This window comes from Zeus faber (genome assembly GCF_960531495.2).
Source record: "Zeus faber genome assembly, chromosome: 1".
NCBI lineage: Eukaryota > Metazoa > Chordata > Actinopteri > Zeiformes > Zeidae > Zeus > Zeus faber.
The window spans coordinates 29,212,805-29,236,167 of record NC_137193.1 but is presented as its reverse complement, the minus strand read 5'-3'; the positions used below and the strand labels follow the sequence as shown (position 1 = coordinate 29,236,167).

At 42.2% G+C, this 23,363-nt stretch overlaps 1 protein-coding gene across 1 annotated transcript; it reads right to left on the bottom strand.

Moving 5' to 3' along the window:
- Positions 1-12,785: 12,785 nt before the first annotated feature.
- On the bottom strand, positions 12,786-23,155 carry LOC307233877 (digestive cysteine proteinase 1). The gene is made up of 11 exons (XM_080005335.1): positions 22,912-23,155; positions 22,490-22,549; positions 22,318-22,410; positions 21,980-22,152; positions 21,202-21,460; positions 18,000-18,195; positions 17,544-17,737; positions 17,357-17,448; positions 15,019-15,180; positions 13,946-14,135; positions 12,786-13,839 (listed from the first exon to the last, which is right to left on the bottom strand). Exons 1-11 carry the CDS (start codon positions 22,955-22,957, stop codon positions 13,652-13,654), a joined length of 1,653 nt encoding a protein of 550 aa, XP_079861461.1. The 5' UTR covers positions 22,958-23,155; the 3' UTR covers positions 12,786-13,651.
- Between the last annotated feature and the right edge of the window lie 208 nt (positions 23,156-23,363).

Below are 23,363 nucleotides of genomic sequence, written 5' to 3'. Positions count from 1 at the left end.
GTGTTAGAGGTCAGGTATTGCGTCATGATCCATGTCTCCTCTGCCCCCCACCCACACACACACACACACACACACACACACACACACACACACACGCTCTACCTGCACATGCGGGTTCTATATTTAACTTGGTTGCACGAGCTTGGCGGCCACAATGGGACCCCAGCCGGCCCCAATAACTTATTCACAACTGCTGTGCAATGGACGGGAGAGCTGGGGCGCATGCGCTTGGCATGAAACGCCAGATACCACCCTGATTAACCTCGAAATTTGAGGAGTCGACCACTGAAACCTCATTCACTTACTCTCACACACACAGACACACGCACAGACACACACACACACACACACACACACACACACACACACACACACACACACACAAACATACACACACACACACACACACACTCAGCCTCTTCCTGTTGAGATATAAATTGTCCTCCAAGCTGCGCTCCCCACAGGGCCAGACAGATGTTCTCCCGCCTCTATCTCCACAACAACATCGCTAACTTAAAAACAAACTTCTGGATATGAAACCACATCATTTAAATATTTAAGAGATGAAGTTAGAGTCTACAGTGACTGTAGTACTATATTAGTTTGCAGCATGTGGAAAATAAAGGCTGGTTGTCATCAAGCACAGTAGTATCTCCGGGTTGAAGCGCATGTGTGGTCATATCTGTCAAATCCCCTTCAGCGTCACACCTCACCACCAATGAAGATGACCGCTCCCTGCGCTGCCGCCGTGGGGGCGGACGCGTGTTTCCTTTGAGGGACTGGAGAAACGATCAACGTGGCAGACGAGGGGCCGTGGTTAAAGCACGTCTGCAAGCGAGAGCGCTGGCTTGGCTCTGTAGCGTCGCAGCTGTACCGGGTCAACCAAAGCGAATATCCTCCAAGTAGACTCCAGTTCATTCCTCCATCCAGACCAAGTCAATCTAAGAAAAGAACAAATCGTCCTTCGCTTAGAAAAATACACTTCCCTTCACTTCGTTTCCAAGACAATTCCAGTGCAAAATGAGAGCCGTGAGGAAAATAATGATTAGAAGGACTTTGTGTCCACCCACTCAAGACAGGGTGGTGGAAAACATAACCTACCCCACAACCCTCCACCCTCCTGCGTACACCGCTTGCGCTGGCTAAACCCTTCATACAGGGTACATGCACATGGACTCAGTTCAAGGACGTCTGGAACGAGCTCTAATTGGGGAATAGCCTGACCGGCACAGGTAGGGGCACACTCAGCATTTTAATAGATGTTTAGCATTCATAGACCCTCATAAAAATGACAAAGGCCTAATTCTCACACACCTTTTCTATAGTTGAACAAAGCAGCAAAAAAATTCACTTCAGCATCGTTGGTGACTGGTAGGTTTGTTCGCAAGCTGAGCTTCTTGCCCACCCTCATTTCAATGAAAGTCCAGTTTACATTATTGCACGAACCCACCGGGAAAAAGGTCCTGTGTCTCGCCTGGCAGAAAGCCAATCATAGTTGAAGTTTTGAGTTGGCCACTGCCGCAGCCGCTCTAAATTCAGGGAGTGCACTTGCCACCTCTGAGAACCTCGAGAGAAGACTACACTGTATGAACTCCTGTCTTTGTCCACGAGCTTCCATGGTGCTGGTTACCGATCCACATTTTGAAAGGGGGCTGAGGTCGTTGGAAGGGGCCAGGTTCACCGACTCCATGAATCTGGCAGGGTGCCAGATGGAGTGCACCAGTGGCTCTCTGACCCTGGGTTCCTACTCTCCCGAGGCTCCGTTCCACACCCAATGGTTTTTACATTCTGTCTGCCGCTAAGGGCCAAAGCGCCAAAGCGTTAGTGGGCCACTAACGCTTTGGCAAAGTTCCTTTTCCGATTTGCAGCTCATTAGCTTGGGGCCCCGCTAATGACCAGGCGCGTCCAGCCAATACTCCGTCAAACTCCGCCCCAACAGTCATTCACCAAAGTTTCGATGGCTGGCCCAAAAGACAATTAAACATACGGTCGTTAAACATACATTAGTGAGCACAATTAATACATGGAATGTGATAGGGATCAAGGCCAACTTCCGTCTTACGGCGATGCAGCCGCCATTGCAAAGCTTATCGGTCATGGATCAAGACACATCAGCTTGTGCATCCAACACAAGGTGTAAAGAAATTGAAACCACCTACAATTCACACACATTACATGCACATATTGACAGAATACGGAATGCTTCCTAAACACACACACACATATGTTCACAAATATACAAATGCGACAGGGGTTATATAAGTACACAGGGACAGAGGCACACTGCACACAGTATATACTGCATAGTAAGTAGTAATTTACCCCTGGGATTATTCAAGTATTTCTGATTCTGATTCTGATTCTGATAATACATAGTACTGATAGAAAGTCATTCTGTACATCAGCATCAGCCAAATGGCTAGGTTGTAAAAATAAGGAGAAATTCATGGATGAGAGATTTTGCATTACGATTCAGACACAGACAAAATGTCAAAAAAAAAATCCACCTAAGCACAATGTGCAGTAACCCCCCCCCCCCACACACACACACACACACACACAAACGGGGTATCATCGCTTTCTCTCTGTGTGGACAGTGCGCCGTGGCTCCCGTCCCGTCCGGGTTGTAGCTAATACAAGTTGGGGGAGACACCGCGTGATTAAGCCGCGCTGTAAACGAGAGAGGCCGAGCGCTGCCTGCACCGAGCAGGCGCCGCGCTTTATCAGCGGTGCTCCATCTTGCCTGCGAGGGACGGAGGAACTCATTTAGCCGTTGTCAGGGATGGGCTCGGCGCGGGCTGATAGCCCGGTTGAAATACGAACACCCCTCTTGCGCTCTCTCGTTCCTCCGCATTTGGACTCTGCAGCGGAAATCCACCGGGAGCTGCAGCAGCCGCCGCCGCCGCCGCAGCGCGCCGGCACAATTAAGCAGAGCCGCAAATTGACTTGAAGTGCTTCACTGGCATTTATCATGTAGAGAAATGTAGAATACCAGTCCAGGAGAAGGACGACGAGAGCGAGAGTTTGAATCTTTCATTTCATTCCACAAAAAAACAAACAAAGAAACAAGAACCTCAAAGAGTCAGTGAGTTCTTCAGACAGTGACGAACACTGGTTTGTAGAATCTAGACATAACAGCCCGCTAGATCACAGATTATTGGTGGAATTATGAATAACTATGATATAAAACATTAAAAGTCTGAAACAAAACACATAAAGAAATTCCTATTTTTTTTATTTTCAGGGAAAAAAACATATGTAGCACATAGGACACAAATGATAATAATAATAATAATTATTTTAATAATAACAATAATAATAATAATAATAATAATAATAATAATAATAATAACAACAACAACAACAACAATAATAATAATAATAATAATAATAATAATAAATATGGCTGCAGGCAGCAACACACAGGCTCCACTTTATTTGTTTTGGGTACGTGTTACAGTTTTCTGATTTCGGTGAAATGCATCACAATTGACTGAACTTACAAACATCAAACATCGTGGAGTGACATCGATAGCACTTTTTTTTTTTTATATTGTGACTGACCTTTCTTTTTTTTTAGCAATTTTTCGACTTCCGGAACAATAACAAAAACAAACTTTGTAATTACTTTTCATAACAATAATAATAAATACATTTTATAATATAAATATAATAAATACATGTTATCTGTAATTACTATATTTATTTTTTTCTGTCAATAATGTACAATTGGAAAATCCTGTTTAATAGATTACTTGTCTATTTTGTAATGCAGACGACATTTATGGAACTTTCACATTCATTTGTCATTAGAATTATTATGAAAGAACCTGTTGTGGAAAGTAAGGTTTCCATGAAATACGAAAAACATTGTGGTATTTCTGTGAGAAATTACCATTGCACGGCTTCAATACCAGGTAAGAAGCTATATACTTTATATATATATACACACGTAAATTGATAGTTTGGTAACGTTGAGCCACGCCGCACATTGGACATGGTCCAACTGGAAATACTCCATTGGAATCTGTACATTTATAGTAAATAATATGATGACGTCACAAATCATCTCAATGTAAATCTCATGTCGTTTATTTTGTTTACGAATAGTGACCTGTCAGTTACCTAAGACAGCTGAATATTTGGGATCAAAGTTGTTCGGTTTTTCACTAATACCTGCTCCGTATGTGGGTCGATTTGGATGAAATTTAAACCACAAGATCCTAGCGACAAACTGGTTTAAACTACTAACTTAACCATGTTCGTAGGTTCTGGCAAAGTATGTCTTCCAGATAGTTTTAGCCAGGTTGGACATATTTCGGCGTGAAATGGTTTGGGCTAAACGCCAAGAGGTGTTTACCCCGTTTACAGGCTGGACCTTGAATAATAGTAAATAAAGCTGCAGGCAGCAATGCTAGGGGTCCAGTTTATTCGTTTTGAGTATGTGCCACATTATTTGTTTGTTTTGTAATGCGGCGAAATCTACTGAACTTATAAACATAATGTAGTTACGTCCATGTAATTCCACAAATCCAACTTTCATGTCAACATGTACGAAGCACGTCCATTTCAACCAGATGTCAACCATTGAATTTAAGTTGTAATGTGCCATAAAAGTGTTGTAAATAACAGTTTTAAATAGCTGAGTTTACAGAAATTTTGATCAAATTTTGACCAAATTTGATGGACATTTAACACATGCAACAACTTCAAATTTCATTGGTTCATTGGTATTGAATGCGAAATGCTACATTTTAAACAGCTTTTTTCAGTACAATCAGTAGTGACAGTAAATGACTGAGTTTTTTTCATTGACCAACATTTTAGTTACGGTGTCTTTGGGGTGGAATTTATGTCTTTTGCGTATGATTTCGCAACGGAGCGTTTCGCGATTTTCACTTACTCGGTCTTGTCGTTGTGTCAATAACATCCCTCTGGAGTCCGACGATTTCAAATATCGGTTGAGTTTGCCGGAATGAATTACTGCTATCACAGAAATTACGAAAGACAGATTCAATGTTGTTGTAGTAAGCTACAAAAGTACTCTGTGAGTAATGCTCATTCAGCCCGATCAGTTTCCGTGCTTATTCCTTGCTTTTCTTATTTCCTTTGATCAAAACATCATCCAGGTCATTTTGTGTACATGTGCAAACGTTCTGAATCTTGTTTTTAAGAACTGCTGTTAAACTTATAGCTGCACACTGTTTCTTTCTGGAGTCTCCAAATTGTAAATCATCCTGGTGAAATGAGCCTCTGGAAACACTGATACTCATGGGGAATCAACACTTACATTGAAAGTTTTTCCATTAGTGTTTCATTTTTCTTCAGTTCTTCTTTTTTTCATATTGTAGCGACCACATGGGGTGGGCCCAGGCCTTTTGGTTATGTTGATGCAAAGGATTATGGGTCTGGAGATGTGATGTGTCTCCATCATGTTTGATTATGTGCTTTCAATTGTTGGGGATGTTGGTGTTGGGGTGTGTTGTTTGTGTTGGGGAGTGACCCAGACTGCGTTGACTGTTGTTGTTGACTAGGACAGGACCGTGACTATGACTGACATAGCCGGCGCTGGCCTCAGGGGTTCTCTGCATCTTTATGGTCTGTGTAAATAAATATAAGTACAACGTATGGGATGCAGGCGGTGGCTTCTAAAAGGAACGCTCTGTCTTGACTGAATTCATTTGTTTCACGGCAGCGCAAGCTCGCCACAATATTGTGACTGACCTTGACTTCTGGATTTTTGGACAATGGTTTCGTTATTGTCTTTAATTTTTGGCTATTTTTCAGCATCCGCAACAATAACAAAAATAACTTTTGGAATTACTTTTCATAACAATACAACATAACAATTTTTTTTTGTCGTATTATTGTATTTTTTCTGTTAATAATCTACAATTGGAAAATTCTGTTTAATAGATTTCTTGACTATATTGTAACGCAGACAAGATTTATATAAACTTTAACATTAATTTGTCATTAGAATTATTATGGAAGAATTTGTCAATACTGCAAACACTTTCTGCCTTTCCATTAAAGTTTGTTTAGTTTAAGTGTAGGGAAATGTCATGTAATAATACATAATAATACATAAACTAATAGAGTAAAAGAAGAGGAAACAATAAAAGTATAATGAAACTTATATGAAACTTGACAAGAAATTATTACAAGAATCATTATCAATCCATGGACGACTCTTACCATTTTTTACCACTGAAGTTAGTTGCATTGGAGACAAGTTCAGCGGTATCCCCCTGTCGGTCAGAAAATTCATTTTTACATTTTTTGATGGATACATAGACATAACCATGGTTATACACAGAGAGAAAGCCATAGCAAATACCTACCTTGTTTATTTAATGGCGTCAGATTATCCACCCATGTATATGGTCATTGGTTTACAGCTCTTGTAAAACAATGACCCTTTGATGAATTCAACACCATCCACCACGAGACCACATTCAATTTGAGCTCAAAGAATCAAGACTAAGACTTAAAGAGTGACGAATCCAAACCAAGAAGCATGGGGCTGCAGCTTGAGTAAAGAGCAACACCAGAACTCTGCAAATCCAGATAAAACCATAACTTTGGTTGTATGTACTTTTTGGCCAATTTCAGACTAAAATAAAAAATTAAGCAAATAATATTAGACTCTCCTTATTTCATTTTATGTTCAACAGTAATTTCCTAGATAGATAGATAGATAGATAGAGAGATAGATAGATAGATAGATAGATAGATAGATAGATAGATAGATAGATAGAGCTCTGAGAGACTCTGAGCTTCGTCCCAGGTCATCTCCTCCCAGGTAGTGGTAGTGTTGTGGTGACGGTGGGATTGAGGCACAAAGTTAATACAGGACCACCCTGACAAGAAGACAATCCACTGTCCCTGATGGAAACTGGGAGACATGGATGGAAATGGGAAATGGAATGGAAATCTCCCGTCACCTGGTACAGTGTCTTCCCCCTCATCCTGTAAAATGGAAACATTGAGAAACAACTTCCTCAACAACAACTTCCAGCTGCCTCAAAGCAACACTGACATCTGACCAGGTTTTTGGGATGTGAGCTGCATTGAATTGAAAGAAATGATTAAATGAACACATAATCCAAAACTTCATAGGGCTGTATTACATTCATACATTGACACATATATAAATACACACATGAATACATAGTTATCATTCACATCAAAATATGCGCATGCATAATGCAATATTGCACAATGGTCTACATTTTACTCTCATGAACATCTTTGGTCAACCTTTGTTGTAGCAATAGCCAACTTTGTCCCTTATCAAGATTCCACTTTCCTCCGTATCTCACCCGACACATTTTGAGAGTCTCAGACTAAGAAGTTGTGAGTTATTCTTTTTGAAACAGTCTGGCACGCCTCCTCCTCCTCCTATTAAAGTCATGCAAGGCAGAGCTACGTACGCAAAGCCAATGCAAAGCTATCGGCAATAACAATTCATTATACAAAATACAGGATGTAGAGCCACAGGTGTCAATGGAGTGAAATTGAGCGTATGACCTTTCGCTCAATGTGAACGAAAAATGGGCACAAGGAAACCCAAAGCAGGAAGCTATTTTCAGGGTCGCAGCCGATAGTTAATGCAAATGTATTCCAAAGCTACTATGCAAAGTGAAGTCATGCTCTGTTTACTACGGCAAGATGGGCTTGTGAAACAAGCAGGACTTCATTTCCCTACGCAACTTCACAGTTGAAATGGGGCATTTGACCTTCCACCTCAGCGCCACCACACTATTGACCCCTGTCCCTTCGGCAGCAGTTAATCGAAAACAATTCAAAGAACCGACTTGAAGATTGATTTTCAAGTATGTTCTCTTGGAAAGAGATTTCTACAATGCATCGCTTTTTTTCTGTGATTCTGAGCTACTCATATTTATACAGCAGCAACTATTATTCGGGGAGTATTCAATTGACAAAACTTTATCCCAGTTTGAGCAGTTTGAGGGTCTGGTTTGTCAACTGTCCAAGGTTAACATAGAGCACTCTCTAGTGGTTCCTCAATGCCAATGCTCTGTTCAATGAGTTCATTCAAAAACATACCACATTAAATACATTAAATTTAAATACTTAAATAAATACAGATAATTGCAATGTGCTTAAGTACAGTAACAAAGTTTGGGGTGATTTGGAAAAAAATCCATAATGACTCTGGTCTTGGTGTTTCTCTTGAATATTTATTTTGGAAATTAGGTGAGGGTTGTAAAAGGGTTAGCCCTGGTGCAAACTCACTCCAAAGTTAAAATACCACCTGATTTGGATCCTTTTCATGGACCTTTATGCAGTCATACCAACAACCACTTAAATTATTTAGTGATAATCATCCCAAACACAATTTTGAGGAATGCATTGAATATCAAAACCGGCATGCATTCTATTTTTATACATTACTTTCTTAAATCAGGTCACAAATCGTTATATGGGCCTGAGGCCATGAGGGCCCACTGTTGGAAATAATGAGTTAAAGGTGCAGTGTGCAAAATCTATAGAACAGACTTGGCAGAAATGGAATATAATATTCATGAGTATGTTTAAAGTAGTGTATAATCCAATGAAAATAAGAATTGTTAAGTTGGCGTTAGCGTAGAATGAGTCCTTTTTATCTACATAGGGAGCAAGTGCACTTCATGGAGGCCGCCATGTTGCACCGCCGTGCTCCTTCTACAGTAGCCCAGAATGGACAAACTAAAAACTGGCTCGAGGGCCTTTCGCTTTTGAACCATGGACAGTTCCACAGGAGGCGCCGCGCCAAAGATCACTAAAACCCTTCAATTGGAGAAGACTCTTTTAGCCTGGTCAACTAACTGTCTCCCCAGAACAAGAGAAATCCCATTGCTCTCGATGGACACCAACCCATGTCCCCCGTGTTTAGGGACTGGTGATTGATGCTAACATCAATGTTTTGTTTTTTTTAATCAATAGAATTTAGGCTGCTTTAAGTGTTCGTGATTAATGTAGGAGTGTAAATCCAAAAGGATTTTACGGCATATTGTGATTTGTTTTGACACATTTGACAGGTCAGGTTTAACAGGGTTCACCGCAGGGCTGTATCCTGTCCTCATCACCATACATCCCCACATCCTTAAATTTGAACATGAATACCGAGGCAAGAAGGGCCAGCACAGACTATTTTGCGATGTGTGGCGTGCCAGAGATGGGTCTGTAGAGAACTGTAGTCGACAGGAGCTGTTCTGTTCAGCATGTTCGTACAAATGCCCTACGATGAATAAACTATTCATTAAACGATTCCTTTCAATCAACTGCACCCCCAATTTGTTTTGACAGTCTGTGTCGCCACAATAAAGCCCTGCCCCAAAAAAACGTTGACTACAACCCTCATATCCAAGCTCCCAGCTTTTTCACTGGTGTTTTCTGCGGTTTTGCAATGAGTGGAGCTCTAAGGGTTTTTTTTTTTATCTTTTATTTTTATTTTTTTTTTACGATTATAAAAGGAGCATTCATGGCTTTTTGTGTGAAGATTACGTAATGCATGCATAGTTTCTGGATGCTTTTGTTTAATTGCGGAGTGATCTCAGTTTCAAGCCTATATTAATTCACATCTAAAAATGATGCTTCAACTGGAGATGGTTTGAGCCTACCAACCAAACAAATGAACAAATCTAACACGTGTGTTACTTCTGCAAGCAGGAAGATTATTAATATATTAAATACTATTTAAGGGAGTGAATTGGAGGCAAAATTGCTCACAAAACTGTCCTGTTGTATAGCGTTGGCTTCGCCGTGACGGCCAATCAGAATTGCCTGTGATGAGAGCGGAAAAGGAGCGTGCGCCTGGACCAATATGCAAGTGTTTGGGGGCGAGGTGCCGCCGCTCAAATAGAAACACTGCGAGCGGTTTCCCAGATTGCTCAGCAACGTCTCACTGTCGCTTGAGGCAGGTCAAGACGGGTTCATTGAAACTAATTATCTTTAATCCTTCTTTTGTCGCTCGCTGGCAGTCAGGAACCGGTGTGGCACCCTAACCAAGAGCCGCTAATGGCATCTCTATATTGGACAAAAAGTGTTCAAAATTGTATTGATCCTGTTATCACAAATACATGTAAATACAAATGGATTTACTTTAATAGAAAACTGTAACGGCTGAGACTGAACCCAACTCAACAGCATGACCATAGACACAATCAACTGGACGTAACAGCTCTTTAATGGCTCTCCAGCAGAACGCAGGGAAAAAGATGGCGAAGAGGTCAAACCAGGGAAAACAGTCCGTACAGCAAACAATCCGAAAGGGGCGGGCAAAGGGATCCAGAATCCAGAAAGCAGGAACCCGCTCAGCAGCAGACAGGCAGGGACACTGGGAAGCTGGTCGGAAGATACAAGACAATCAGACGCCGCAAGATGAACAGGACCAGTATATATCGACAGGCCTCGACAGACATGTTGTCACAGTGCTATGATGTCACAGCCAGATCGTACACATTCTATCCTGTCGACGTCATCGTATGAAAATGTAAAAAATGTAAAAAATCCTTCACTCATTCACAAAATAAAAATCTGTGTGTCAGTCGGTCTGTCTGTCTGTCCGTGGTGCGAGAAGAACATAGACCTTTTAATTAAGTAAATGTACCAACACCCTGACATGTGCGTAATCACCAGGTGTGATGACATTTCACTGCATATATATGTATGTATATGTACAGGAATGTGACAAATAATCTCGTACTCTAATAATCTTGATCTTGAAATTACTAAGCATTTTAGGGGCAGGAATCTCAGAGAAGCTGGATCCTTATAGCACTCTGTAGTGTGATGGGTTCAGCTGCTGATTGGCGCTGCTGTCATGGGTTCAAGTATAGCTTTTGCCATCCAAGTCCCCGCCATTGTTCCGTAAAACAGATGACTGGAGGACACAACGGCACTCCGTGGCTCAAAGCGATAAGTCGCTGTTGAAGGGCTTGAGGACTTCAATGCAGAGTGAGCTTTTGAAAGCCAGCTCCCAGAGAGCACGTTTAAAAGCAACCGGAGACAAGAGCTAACCCTTAAAGGGGACCGATTATGCAAACTCACATTTTCAGTGCTTGTCCACATACACTTGGGTCTCTGATGGGCCTACTAACACACAAACTGTGAAATAAGACAACCCAGGCCGTGTTTCGTGAGCTGTCTGTCTCAGAAAACATGTTCTAAAACAAGCCGTTCAGCTTTGTTGCCCTAATATACATCACAGAGGGAGTCATTCAAATTAGAACCCGCCTCAATCTGAGAAATTCAAGCATGGGAAGGGTAGTTCTCTGTTTTTGGCTGCAGAGACCAGCACAAATCTTTAAAAAGCGGAGAGGAATTAATATCAACTGTCAGTGACAAAACTGCAGACGAAAAAATGTATTCTGTAGTGTGCTTTGTGTGTGTGTGTGTGTGTGTGTGTGTGTGCGTGCATGCATGCTGTGGTCCGTGCATGCGTGCGTGCGTGTGTGTCTGTGTGTATGGTAGGTTGACTGTACTGTAGGCTGCTGCGCGATCCACTCCGTGTATCTCCAAACAAAGCTGTAGATTTATTTTATTATATATATTTGTTTGATTTAATTTTATTTTCCGACATTTCCATAATTAAGTGACACAAAAAAAGACCCAAGTCCCGCCCTATCCCACGGCACTCCAAGCTGCTCTGAAAGTTGGAACAAACTTTTTAATGAGGCCTTGAAGACCTAATATGAGTGACGATTCAGCAACTGGATTGCTTATTTCTCGCTTCTGATTTGACTGATTTGACTGATGAGGTGAAATAAGTGAAGGTTTACAGAGAAATGCAACGGGATCCGGAGTGAAGCTCAAACCCCATTGGCTCACGCAACCCGGAACATGGGCTCAAACCCTGTTGGCTTACAGAACTAGGGGCCTTGGGAGGGCCGTATTCAGACAGGGTGGATTGGAGACATGTTAGAATGACTCCAATGCATAATGTGAGTGGTATTTTCAGCAAACGACTTTAAAACCATGTCTTGCGGAACTGAAAGACCAAACATTTACTTGGTGAAAAGGAGCATGATAGGTCCACTCTAAAGCAACCCGGTGGCACAATGCTTCACGATGCCTTCCAGCACTTCTGTCGCATGCTGAAGTCCAGATGTTTCCATCCAAGCCCTGTTCGTTCAATCAAACGATTTGAGGAGATCGACCAAGCTCAGTAATCGTTGGCAAAAAGAGATAAGCCGCTGTCTCTGGGTGGCTTTAAACTTTAAAAAGATCACCAAGCACCAAAACATTCCTGTCCTACAACAGTTAAGTTCACAACAACTTATATATATATATATATACATAAATTTGATATATGTGATATATATTTCATCACAGCAATTATGGGTACTTTTTTACAATATCAATTTTGATATTTCATAATATCCTCCATGTTACAGTTGTTTAAAGAGCAACTATCAGATTTTTTTTTGAACACTTTCTCTTGCAATGGGAGGATCAAGTCCTGCCATTTAGGACCAATTCCAGTATATACTATGTAATTTATTGTAATACACAGTGATAAAGAAAACCAATGAGTAAATTAAACATTTCAAGCTTTATTGCAATGATTACAAAGCAGTGCACATGAGGCCGTCACGTGACGATTATGTGTTCATGAAATCAACTGAAGGCACTGTGCGCACGTCGAAAAACATGACTTTCACTGGACTTAATCAATCATCAACCATTTCAAGCAGCAGATCCTCAGTATTACCTCATCAATCAATCAGATCAAACAAGAACCAAAGAGCGTAACCCCGCCCCCCCCCCCCCCCCCCACGGGAAAATATCTTGAGTACCACAGCATTGAGAAAGGGAGTCTTCGTGGTGTTTGAGTTACTGCAGCTAAATGACTCCATCAGTTATTCACACCGTAGCCATCTCATAACGAGGACAATCACATTGTACGCGAGCTGCTACAGCCAACTATATACAGTATACCAATTAATTTGATTGCTTATTTTGACACTGTTTATTATTGTTCATTATTCACTATGGAACAATAATAGAGCATGAAACTGTCACTGAGTTCCAATAAAATAGAATATGGGACCGTCACCAAGCTTCAGCATAATTCAACCTCTAACTCTCACTGATTTTTGTAGGACACAACTCACATGGACATGTCCAGTTCAAACTCCACATTAAACGCTCTTTCACTTTAAGTGAAGTGACCGGTCACTGGTGTATCTCACATTATAGATGTTAACATTACAATCTCATTACACTTCCCATTTGACCTCACAATAAAGCGTTACACCTCGGTGTATAATATACCACTGTGCTCAGTGCTGCATATCAGTGGATGTTGAGTGAGAGGGAGGGGTCACAGAACCACAGGTCGTAGCATCGGGTCCAATCGGAGGGATGTAGTTTAAATACCCAACAAATGTACGCTATCGTTTTGTATTGATTGACATCATTTAATTATATTTATTTTTTATTATTTTTTAATTGCGTAGTTTCAGCTGGCATTTTATACCTGCGTACGAAATGCCATGTTGACTAAGAGTTGGAACACAAAATGCATGCAGGTTGGCAGGTCTGCATGCACACACACACACACTTAGTGTGTGTGTGTGTGATCTCGCATTTGATCTCGTTTGAATATTTGCTACTACCACCAAGATCTGCAGGTGGTAAACTAGGCCAACGAGACGTATGTAGCATCGGTGGTGACGCCGCAGTTATTGTCCTTCATGGACATGAGGATGTAGCCGTCGTTGCCCCAGTAGGTGGACCAGGAGTTCTTCACCAGCCAGTAGGGCTCATCGTTCAGCGTGCCGTAGCCCACCGCCAGCACTGCGTGGTCCAGGTCTTCAATGGTGCTTCCTGGAAGACACAAGGGCCGTAATGTGTCAATGGGTGGAGGCAGAACATGTCCGCTGTAGTCAGTAATATGGAGAGGTTATATTTTTTAGATGGCGGCTGAACTGACCGCAGGCGGGTTCATAGTAAACGCCGTGGCTGTAGAAGACGAAGGAGCGGTGGGAGGCGTCGATGCTGATGGCCACAGGGCCGTTTTTGAACAGGGCCAGCTTGAGGGCCTCGGCGTCGCCGGACGTCACGTTGGTGTAGCTCTGGATCCGTGCGGTCAGCTGGGACTCGTTCAGGTGGCACAGTCCGTTCTGGGGTAGACGACAGTTAGATCTGTTCCACCCTTGGAAGTAAACCGCCAACAGAGCCAAGATGGCGAATCTTGTGTTTGGCAAATGTTTTCAGTTTTTAAGATGGAGTGTATTAGAGCATGAACATTGTTGCTTGAAGCCTTTAAGTCCTACCGCTTCACTCATTCTGCACTCTCCTTTACCATGACAAGGAAGGAAGGGCAGAAAGTTCAATGTGCTTTTCCTATAATATAGCAAACTTTCAATGTGGTCATTTAAGGCTTGAGGATGCTTTTACTTTAAATAATTGCATGTCTGTTGGTCTGACAAAAAGGCCTGATTTTGGCAAATAAAAAAATCACTTTGAATAAGAACCAGCTTAATAAAATGCTGTATATCTGAATTATGATGCTAAGTATATACAAATAGTCATAAGACATATTGTGGGGCCTCAAGAGATTAACAGAAAAGTAATTGATATTAATTCTCTTTACTATGAAAATATGTTAACTTAATTATGTTTTCACACCATCAAAACTCAACCAAAGTAACGTTAGTAGCATATCGCAACATATTTGGGTTTCTGTGTGGTTTTGGGTTTTTTTTATATGGAAAGAATACTTCTCATTATGAGAATGTTCATTGTTATAAAACATATCTATATCATTAACTTCATTTGTGTATCACAATATGATAATGCTTTCGTTTCATAACGTGATACCAGTTGAAGATCAGAAATAAAAACACTGATTTATAGTCTAATCCAGAATGTAAAAGACATCTCAAATTTGTCCACCCATAATTCGCATTTCTCCACAATAAGAAACGAATACTTGAAAAAAAATTCAAATAAAAAAAATAGGCAAAATAAACAGTGTGGGATGTATGTATGGTCCAGCCTCACCATCCCCTTGTAGGCTCCGTAGGTCTCCATGGTGGCGATGCCGCCGTGCCTCATGATCCACTCGTACGCCCGCCACTCCTCTCCACCGTCACAGCCATTGTTCCCAAAGCCCCAGGAGCAGTCGATCAGCATCTGCTGCGAGAGCACCTGCAGCGAGCCCGTCTGGAGGAACATTAAAACGTAAATAGAGTTACATTTCATTCTTTTTAAGACATTTATGAACAAAATATAGGACTGATTTAGGGACAAACCATCTATCTTATCAATAACGTATTGCAGGTAAGTACTATACTGTATATTTGGTGCATGGCAGAGGTAAGTATTAGGTAGGAATGTTAATGACAGTTTTTTGCAAGTCGACGTGTCTGAGGTGTCTAAAATAAAATCGACAATAACATCTACAATAAAATCTACAATAAAAACACTGTTTTTCTTTGCTTTGATTGGAGAAAAGATCGCAATGACATGAGCTGCGGATTGCGCCCTCTGCTGTGGAGCTGCTCCCGCTGGAGCTGCTCCAGCTTGCCTGGGTCCACCGTGGAGCACGATGCTCGGCGTAATGGTATGGTCAACTTAAGGGGTGTCTGAAATTGTATTACAAGATCCTTCCAGGCATGGATATGGGAAAAATACTGTAATGTTTACAGACCTGCCAAACTAAGGAAAATATTTTGAGTACAACAATAGACAGGGAGTTTCCATGGTGTTTGAGTTACTGCAGCTAAATGACTCCATCAGTTATTCACACCGTAGCCGCGAGACGAGAATAATCACATTATACACAAGATACTATGACTAACTGTATAAACAAATTTATCTCATTAGGATAATCCCCTTGAAATGCATCATCTTATAAAGTTACCAAACATGTTTACCAACTAGAGATGCACTTATTGTAATTTCCTTGGTCGATTCAGATTTCTGATTCTGACCTGCCCATTCTGTTATATCTGCGATACATCAGTGACAAATATATTTTGTGATCTGACCACACTCACGTGATAGGACACCTGCACATACGGACTACCGTTGCAATTTTCAGTTACCACAATAGTGACATTGCTGATTTCTAGTGTTTATTATTGTTCCTTATTCACTATGGAAGGATAATAGAATATGAAACTGTCCCTGAGTTCCAATAAAATAAAACACAACATATGGAACAGTCACTGAGTTCCCATAATATAGAATGTGGGACTGTCACCAAGTTTCAGTATAATTCAACATGTAACTCTCGCTGAGTTTTGGTAGAACCCAGCATACAGTATAACTAACACGGAAATGTCCAGTTCAAACTTCAAATAAAAGTCTCTTTCACTTTAAAGCGCAAATATACCTTTCTATTATATTTATATGGTACTTGCCGTTCCAAAAGAAATTGCAATCATTGCAAATTTTTTTTTTCAAATAATAATAAGTGGCCGACTCTTCTCACTCTCGTTCACTGGAAGTCCTCCTTCGCTCACCGTGCATTAAACCAACTGAATCAAATGGAATGACTCGTTTTACTGAGTGATTCGCCAAGAACCGAGTCCCAAAAAATAGTCAAACTTTTCATCAGGAGCAGAGCTCATGCACTATGAACAACCGGAGCAGATGCTCTGCTGTAGTGACAGATAAATAATTGATCTAATCTTCTTTTTGTTTACCTGGAAGTACATCCAAAGAGCCACATTTTTTTTTAATGTCGCTCTTTTAACAGCGTCAGCTATGCAACTACTTTACGTTGCTATCGGGTTTGAGTATCAGAGCATTTTTACCAGTTCAGTACATGAGCACTGTATCAGGCTGGAAATTTGCTCGGCACAGAATCTGATATATCTGACACTGACCGGCCGGTCACCGGACATGCCTGATCAAGGTGAAAACTGGACGATTCCCGTCAGATGCTGATCAGTGCATGTCACGTTTTATCTGCTAACATTACGGTCACATTTTTGTACTTGATTATTAGTTCCCCACTTGCCATTTTACCTCAGCAGTACAGTCTTACCCTTCAGCGAAGAATAAAGTACCATGCACGTGCATATCAGTGGATGTTGAGTGAGAGGGAGGGCTTACAGAACCACAGGTCGTAACATCTGGTCCAATACGAGGGATTTACTTTAAATACCGAATAAATGTACGCTATTGTTTTGTAGTGATTTATTGTTTTTCTTGATTAAATTACACACACACACACACACACACACACACACACACACACACACACACACACACACACACACACACACACACACACACACACACACACACACACACACACACACACACACACACACACACTTTTTTTTTGGCGTAGTTTAAGCTGGCATTCTGCAGCATCTTTGTTTCTCACCTTCAGGAAGAGCGCACCCTCTACTGCTCCGGTAGTGGAAAAGCTCCAACAGGACCCGCAGATAGCCTGGTCCTTCACGGGGGTCACAGCACCTGCCAAACAATATAAATAAAATAAAATAAAATACTACGTTCTTCGGGGAGAGTACGGTGCAAGAAATTTATAATGAACGCCACAATCCATGTACCGTAAAGCCGCCAGTCCATGGACTCTGGCACTTTCACCCCTTCAAGGAGCTTGGACGGGAAGGGGAGTCCCTGGTTTGGGGTCTTGCCTCGCCTGCGGCCCCTCATGGCGGCCAGCTCAGCCGTGGTGCGGTCCGACAGTGAGTTCAGCGCCAGGGAGAAGGACAGGCCTGCTCTGTTCTTCGAGTGGACATACCTGGAAGAGAAAGGTGTCATGGACGACCAGATTGCCAGAAACCCCAACGGCAACACCTAACCCTCAACCCTAACCTCAAACTACATGGATCTACTTAGTCTCCAGTAGAGCATCAAGATGGAGGAAGCATAGCCGTTCAGAACATTAAACCAGGACTCACTTTCCTTGAAAGCCACTTTTCCCTCACTATAGCATAAATGTGGATCACAAAAGCAGCATTGTGACAGGAATAGCTGCTCCAAATCTGGCACATTCCTCTCACCGCAGGTTGTGGATGAAGGCGTGCTCCCTCTTCTGCTGCTCCTGCTCGTCGCCATACTGCCGCTGGAACTTGTCCTTGAAGTGGCCGAAGATGCGCTGCGTGTGGCCCGAGGTTGACGGGTGGATCAGGTCCTTCATGGGGTTTGCCAACATGTGGTGTTCCACGCCGGGACCAGGGAAGTCCCCACAGCTCATCCCTGGGAAAGACGTAATTTAGATAGGTTTAGATCAGTGTATCTCTACTAGGGCTGGGTATTTGTACTCAATACCTTTAAGGTATCAACCAAAATATGCCAATAGCAAGAAGTATCGATCTTCTCCAGTCAAACGATAGCTGCATTCAATCGTTTGTCTACCCAGATCTAGAAAAAAGTGACTATTTGTATGGTTTTGATTATAGCCAATCACCGCAAGCGTTCTTCGATTCAATGCCACGTGTCATTGGCTCACTACCGCTGCAGCAGCTACACCGGTCTGTTAAAGGATAGCTTCACAATTTTTCAAGTCTGTCTTAAAACAAGTCAGGTGTTCATATGAACAGTGAAAGAGGTTTTCCTCGCTGTTATCATTCCTCCTGAACTGGCTATTTGTTTAAAATGACACTGCCCAAATACTTCATTGTACACTTTTGTAATAAATGTGTACAAAGTGCACTTAACCCTGTTATCTCTGTGATTCTATGTAATTTTTATCCGTATTTAACTTTTTATTTCGATGATTTAATTCTGCTTTGCTTTTATAATGCATTCCGTGCCTTATGTAAGGCACTTTGAGTTGCCCTGGTGTATGACGTGTGCTGTACAAATAAACTTGCCTTGCCTTGAACATTGGAATATAAAACAGCATGTAGACCGTTAATTTGCTTCAACTCAACTGAAACTGAAACACGCTTAATTCACACCTTACTAGGCTTGGGCCGATATTCGATAATATGGAATATCGCGATATCTGCCAGCATAAGCGATATTTTCACGGTAGCAAAATACCGCCCCCTCCCCCAGTCCATTCACTTGTGCACACAGAGAGGATGTCCAGTATGTGCACACATGCACGCAGCTGCGCAACAGCGAGGAGGCAGATGGAGCATTTGGACGCGGCGGCGATTTAAGTTGCAGCTCCGACAGTATATACGATGTGCACGGCAGTGATGGTTGCCTCTGATCGGCACGCCAAAACAGTGCGTTTTTATTTTAGATGTAGGTTATTTTACGTGTGCTTATGACACAAAACAAGTGCGTATGGAACGGTATGGAGCAAAACTGTGCGTAATAGGGTCACTTTCTCCGTGACTCTCTCCCCGATCACCCCCTCTCCATGCGTTATGCGCAGAAAAATAATCTTAGCGAGTCTACGAGTCGTGACCCGTCCCCACACTGTTTTTAGTTGTTTTATTTGGGGGAACAGGGCACGGCGATCCGGGCGCACAGAGAGCCGTGTTCGATTCACACACATAAAAACATATTTATTACTTAGAATTTCTCATTGAAATGTTATCCTTGTGCATTTTGTAAGCTTCTATCTGTTGTATCCTGGCACTGACTGAACTGTTGTATCCGGACTGAAAAAATAAAAAGAAACAACTGTTCAACTTGAAGAATCTCAGTCGATTGACGGGTCCCCGACTGATGATACGACTCGTCAACTTTCAGGTGGCAGCCCTACTCACACATATCATCTAGTTCACACGCCACACATTTCTCACGCTGATAATCCCAAAATAAGTCAAATTATTATTCATTTTTTAAATTATAGGTTTATATTTCCTCACTCGCGCTGGCTTGGTGCCAGCTAGTCACTGTTCGAGTGGTGAACGGGAGATAATTTCTGCACGCATGTTACGTGAACACCCACACGCATCCGTTCTCCACGATCCGGCATTAAAGGTTCACGGTCTCTCCAAAGAAAACAAATACAGTGGTACCTTGATTTACGAGCGCACTAACACAGCAAAAATGTGAGTTACGAGGAGCGAGCTCCAGGTGCACCGCCGCTGGTGGGCGTGGCGAGCGAATGCGGCCGGCATCCCGCGTCTCACTCCTTCACTTCACGTGGTTACCTGAGCGTGGAAGCATCTCTTTTGTGTTTTGTGCTCGCGATTTGTGCCTTTTGTGCAGTTATTTTGCCAAAAAAAAAAATAATAATAATTCTAACCATGGGTCCGAAGAAAGTAAGTGCTGAGAAGAAGAAGCGGATGATGAAATCATAGAAAAACATGAGCGAGGTGTGCGTGTGATGGAATTGTCAATTTTTTTTAAGTTAAGCCAAAGTGAATTGAAAAAAATAAAAAATAAATTGGAGCAATTAAGTTCAGCAATAATGTGTAGCAACAAACCAAAGCGACCGAAAAAGCACGAAACGAACTCCTCCGACCTCCTCCGCCAGCATCTTCAGTTAGTCCAAGTCGTCTGATCTCCAAGGTAAATACACTTTGTAAAACCAGTTTATTTCTTTACGTTCTCTTTTATAGTGTTTTATTATGTTTTTATACAATATTTGTTATTTATAAATACATTTTTCTTATTTAAAAACACGTAACAAAAATAAATTGGGGTGGTTTTTTGGGGGCTGGAACGGATTAATGGCATTTCAATTAATTTCAATGGGGAACATTGATTTGCTATAGGAGCAGATTGAATTACGAGCTCTGTCACGGAACGAATTAATCTCGTAAGTCAAAGTACCACTGTAGTGTGTTTTCATTGTAGATGTATATATTGTAATTGAATGGACGCAAAAAACTATGTTGGCAACCATGCGTAATGGTAACACTTTCCCCATCACTGCCGCTCCCCCGCCCCCCACAACATCGACGATAATATTGTTTATCGTGATAAATACCCCTTGAATTTAGATCAAAACACTAGTGTGATTTTACAATTTAATGATCTCAAATAATTGCGATCAGACGATTATGTATTAATTGCGGCATCTCCAGTTAGCATTTTACAACTTTAAAACTTCCTCCAACGACACAAATTCACACAGTTCAATATATTAAACAGATCAGTTTAGAAATGTTGACTATGTAAACTATTGTACACTTTGTTTATGACGCCCATTTGATTGACTGGCTCATTAAAAGTAGCTGGCGATTGAACAAAGTTCTGTAACTAAAACCTATGCGCTTCCATGCAGATATCTAATGCAGTAGATGAACTCCATTCAATTTGGTGAAGTGTGTATGTGTGTACAACAGCACCAACCTTCAGGCAGCGAGAAGACTTTGGGGTCCACTTGTACGCCGAACTCAATGTAGTCCACCAGATATTTGTCGTAGTGGGATCCCAGTAGTGTGTTGTAGCCCATCATCTCGTAATGGAGGGGGGTAGCAACCTCTTTATTGCCATATCCGTCCTCTGCGTGGGTCACCCACAGGGTGTACGTGTTCTTCTTGTAGCCCACGGTGGTGACGTTCTGCCAGACCTCGCACAAGGAGTCCCCGTGGAATTCCATTCTCAGAAACTAAGGTGGACATTCGAAAAGAATGGGAAAAAAAAACAAAAAAAAAAACCCTGTGAATCCTGCAGAAATATTAGGATTTATATACCATCCTAGCAAAATGATGCATGAACGATGTCGGCTTTTTCTGAAGCTACAAATGACGCCAATGCCAGGTCTCCATGACAAAACCAGCCATCCCCAAGTCCAATCCAAAAAGTATTCATTGGGAAAACTGCAGAGCTGGCAACTCTAGTTGGAAATTAGTCGGCATATAAATAATTGCAATTTAATTATCCTTTAATCATCCTCTTTGGGAAGAGAAGTCATGGAAATTGGAATATAAAAATGTGTGGAGCCAGTTCATTTGCCTCAACCCAACTGATGGAAAGGTTCTATTCATTGCGACTTCTTTTTACATAGACTCAAACTACCCATGGAATTTGGATGGAAAGATACGATCAGAGAACCGAGACAATCAGCTCAAATAACTGCGATTTTGGCGAAATAGCTGCAACTGCTCTACAGGTCACCTGAACGCACCTGGAACCCCTCGACGTCGGGCAGGGACCCCTGTGTGGTGACCGGCTCGTCCTTGGTTCCGTTGACCTGGAAGCACTTCATCACGTTCAGCTCCCGCTCGGTGGTCTCGGGGGTGATTTTGTAGGAGGACCCCCATGGCTGCTCAGTCCCCAACTGGTACGTGGAGACCTGGCCTTTGTAAGAGGAGTCCCCGTTAGACTATTTCAACCTACTTGATGCATCCGGTTTCACTTCCAAGTGGCTATCTTGCACCATTTGAGTCTGACACATCAGGTTTTTGCTTTCAGTTCAGCAAAATGAGGGAGGAATAAAAACCTGCGAGTCAGGGAACTTCTCACCATGGTAATAGTCGATCCGGCTCGATTTCCTGGCAAGGTCAAACCAAGCCTCGAACGGCTCCTTTATCTCGGCGTAGGGCAGGGAGATCACTCCTGGAGATCGCAGTCATTTCAAAACACCTCAAAACGAATGGGGACAAGCTAGTCCAAACATGATCATTCAACCACGTACCTTTGACGCGATACGTCTCCCCAAAATCAGGAAGGGAGGGGACCGCTTTTGCTTCTGAGTCTGGGGAAGAAATGGAGCACTGACTGCAACGGCTGTGTAAAAACTCTTCATCCTGCAGTCGAAACGTCTTTAAACGTCCATTTTTTTAGGCGTCGACACAGGAATCTCCCTAAATCTGTTTGTCTCACTTCCTTGTTCTTGCATTTCAGATAAAACCGTTTTGCAAAAATAATGGTTTTATTGCGCAAAGAAATGGTTTTAAAGGGAATTTTGCGTAGCAATTTATAAGTAGAAATTTGTAAGTAGAAATATATTTAATATAAAACATAAAAAATTTAAGTTGGATATTTATAGGCAAACAAAGCCACCTGACAACAACAGCTAACAACCTAAATATCATGACGACTTGAATCGCCTCTTACCTAGTCCAGCTGTGAGCAGCAGCACCGCAACGCACCCAAACAACATGGCGCAAGGAGCCTGCTCAAAATCCTCGACACAAGAAAACACCACAGCGCAAACCAGTCGAGAACGGGCACCCACCGCCGTGCGACTGACCGACTCCGCTGGCTAAAGGAATAGCGACACTGCCGAGCGCCACCCAAGCGTCGCGGCGCCCCCAACCAACTCGGCCCAAACGGAGCTGCAGCCGCAGCCGAGCGGGCAGCCGTGGGTCAGGTGATCGGAGTCACGTGGTCGGGGTCATAAGACCAAGCCACGTTGTTTTCGTTCAATTAATTGTTTTTGTTGTTGTTGTTGTTGTTGTTGTTTTTTGGTTTTTTCTTTTTTGTAGCTCACCCCGTCACATACACCGCCTCAAAAATGCGGCAGTAAATTTAAATGTATTTTTCAGGCAGGCGGCAGTGCACGGCGT

Excerpts from the sequence above, each read along its gene's own strand:
- LOC307233877 (XM_080005335.1), bottom strand. The coding sequence starts at position 22,957 with ATGTTGTTTGGGTGCGTTGCGGTGCTGCTGCTCACAGCTGGACTAG. Across the intron at positions 17,738-17,999 it reads GCCTTCATCCACAACCTGCG|GTATGTCCACTCGAAGAACA; the intron begins GTGAGAGGAATG and ends TTTCTCTTCCAG. Across the intron at positions 13,840-13,945 it reads TTACTATGAACCCGCCTGCG|GAAGCACCATTGAAGACCTG; the intron begins GTCAGTTCAGCC and ends TGTGTCTTCCAG.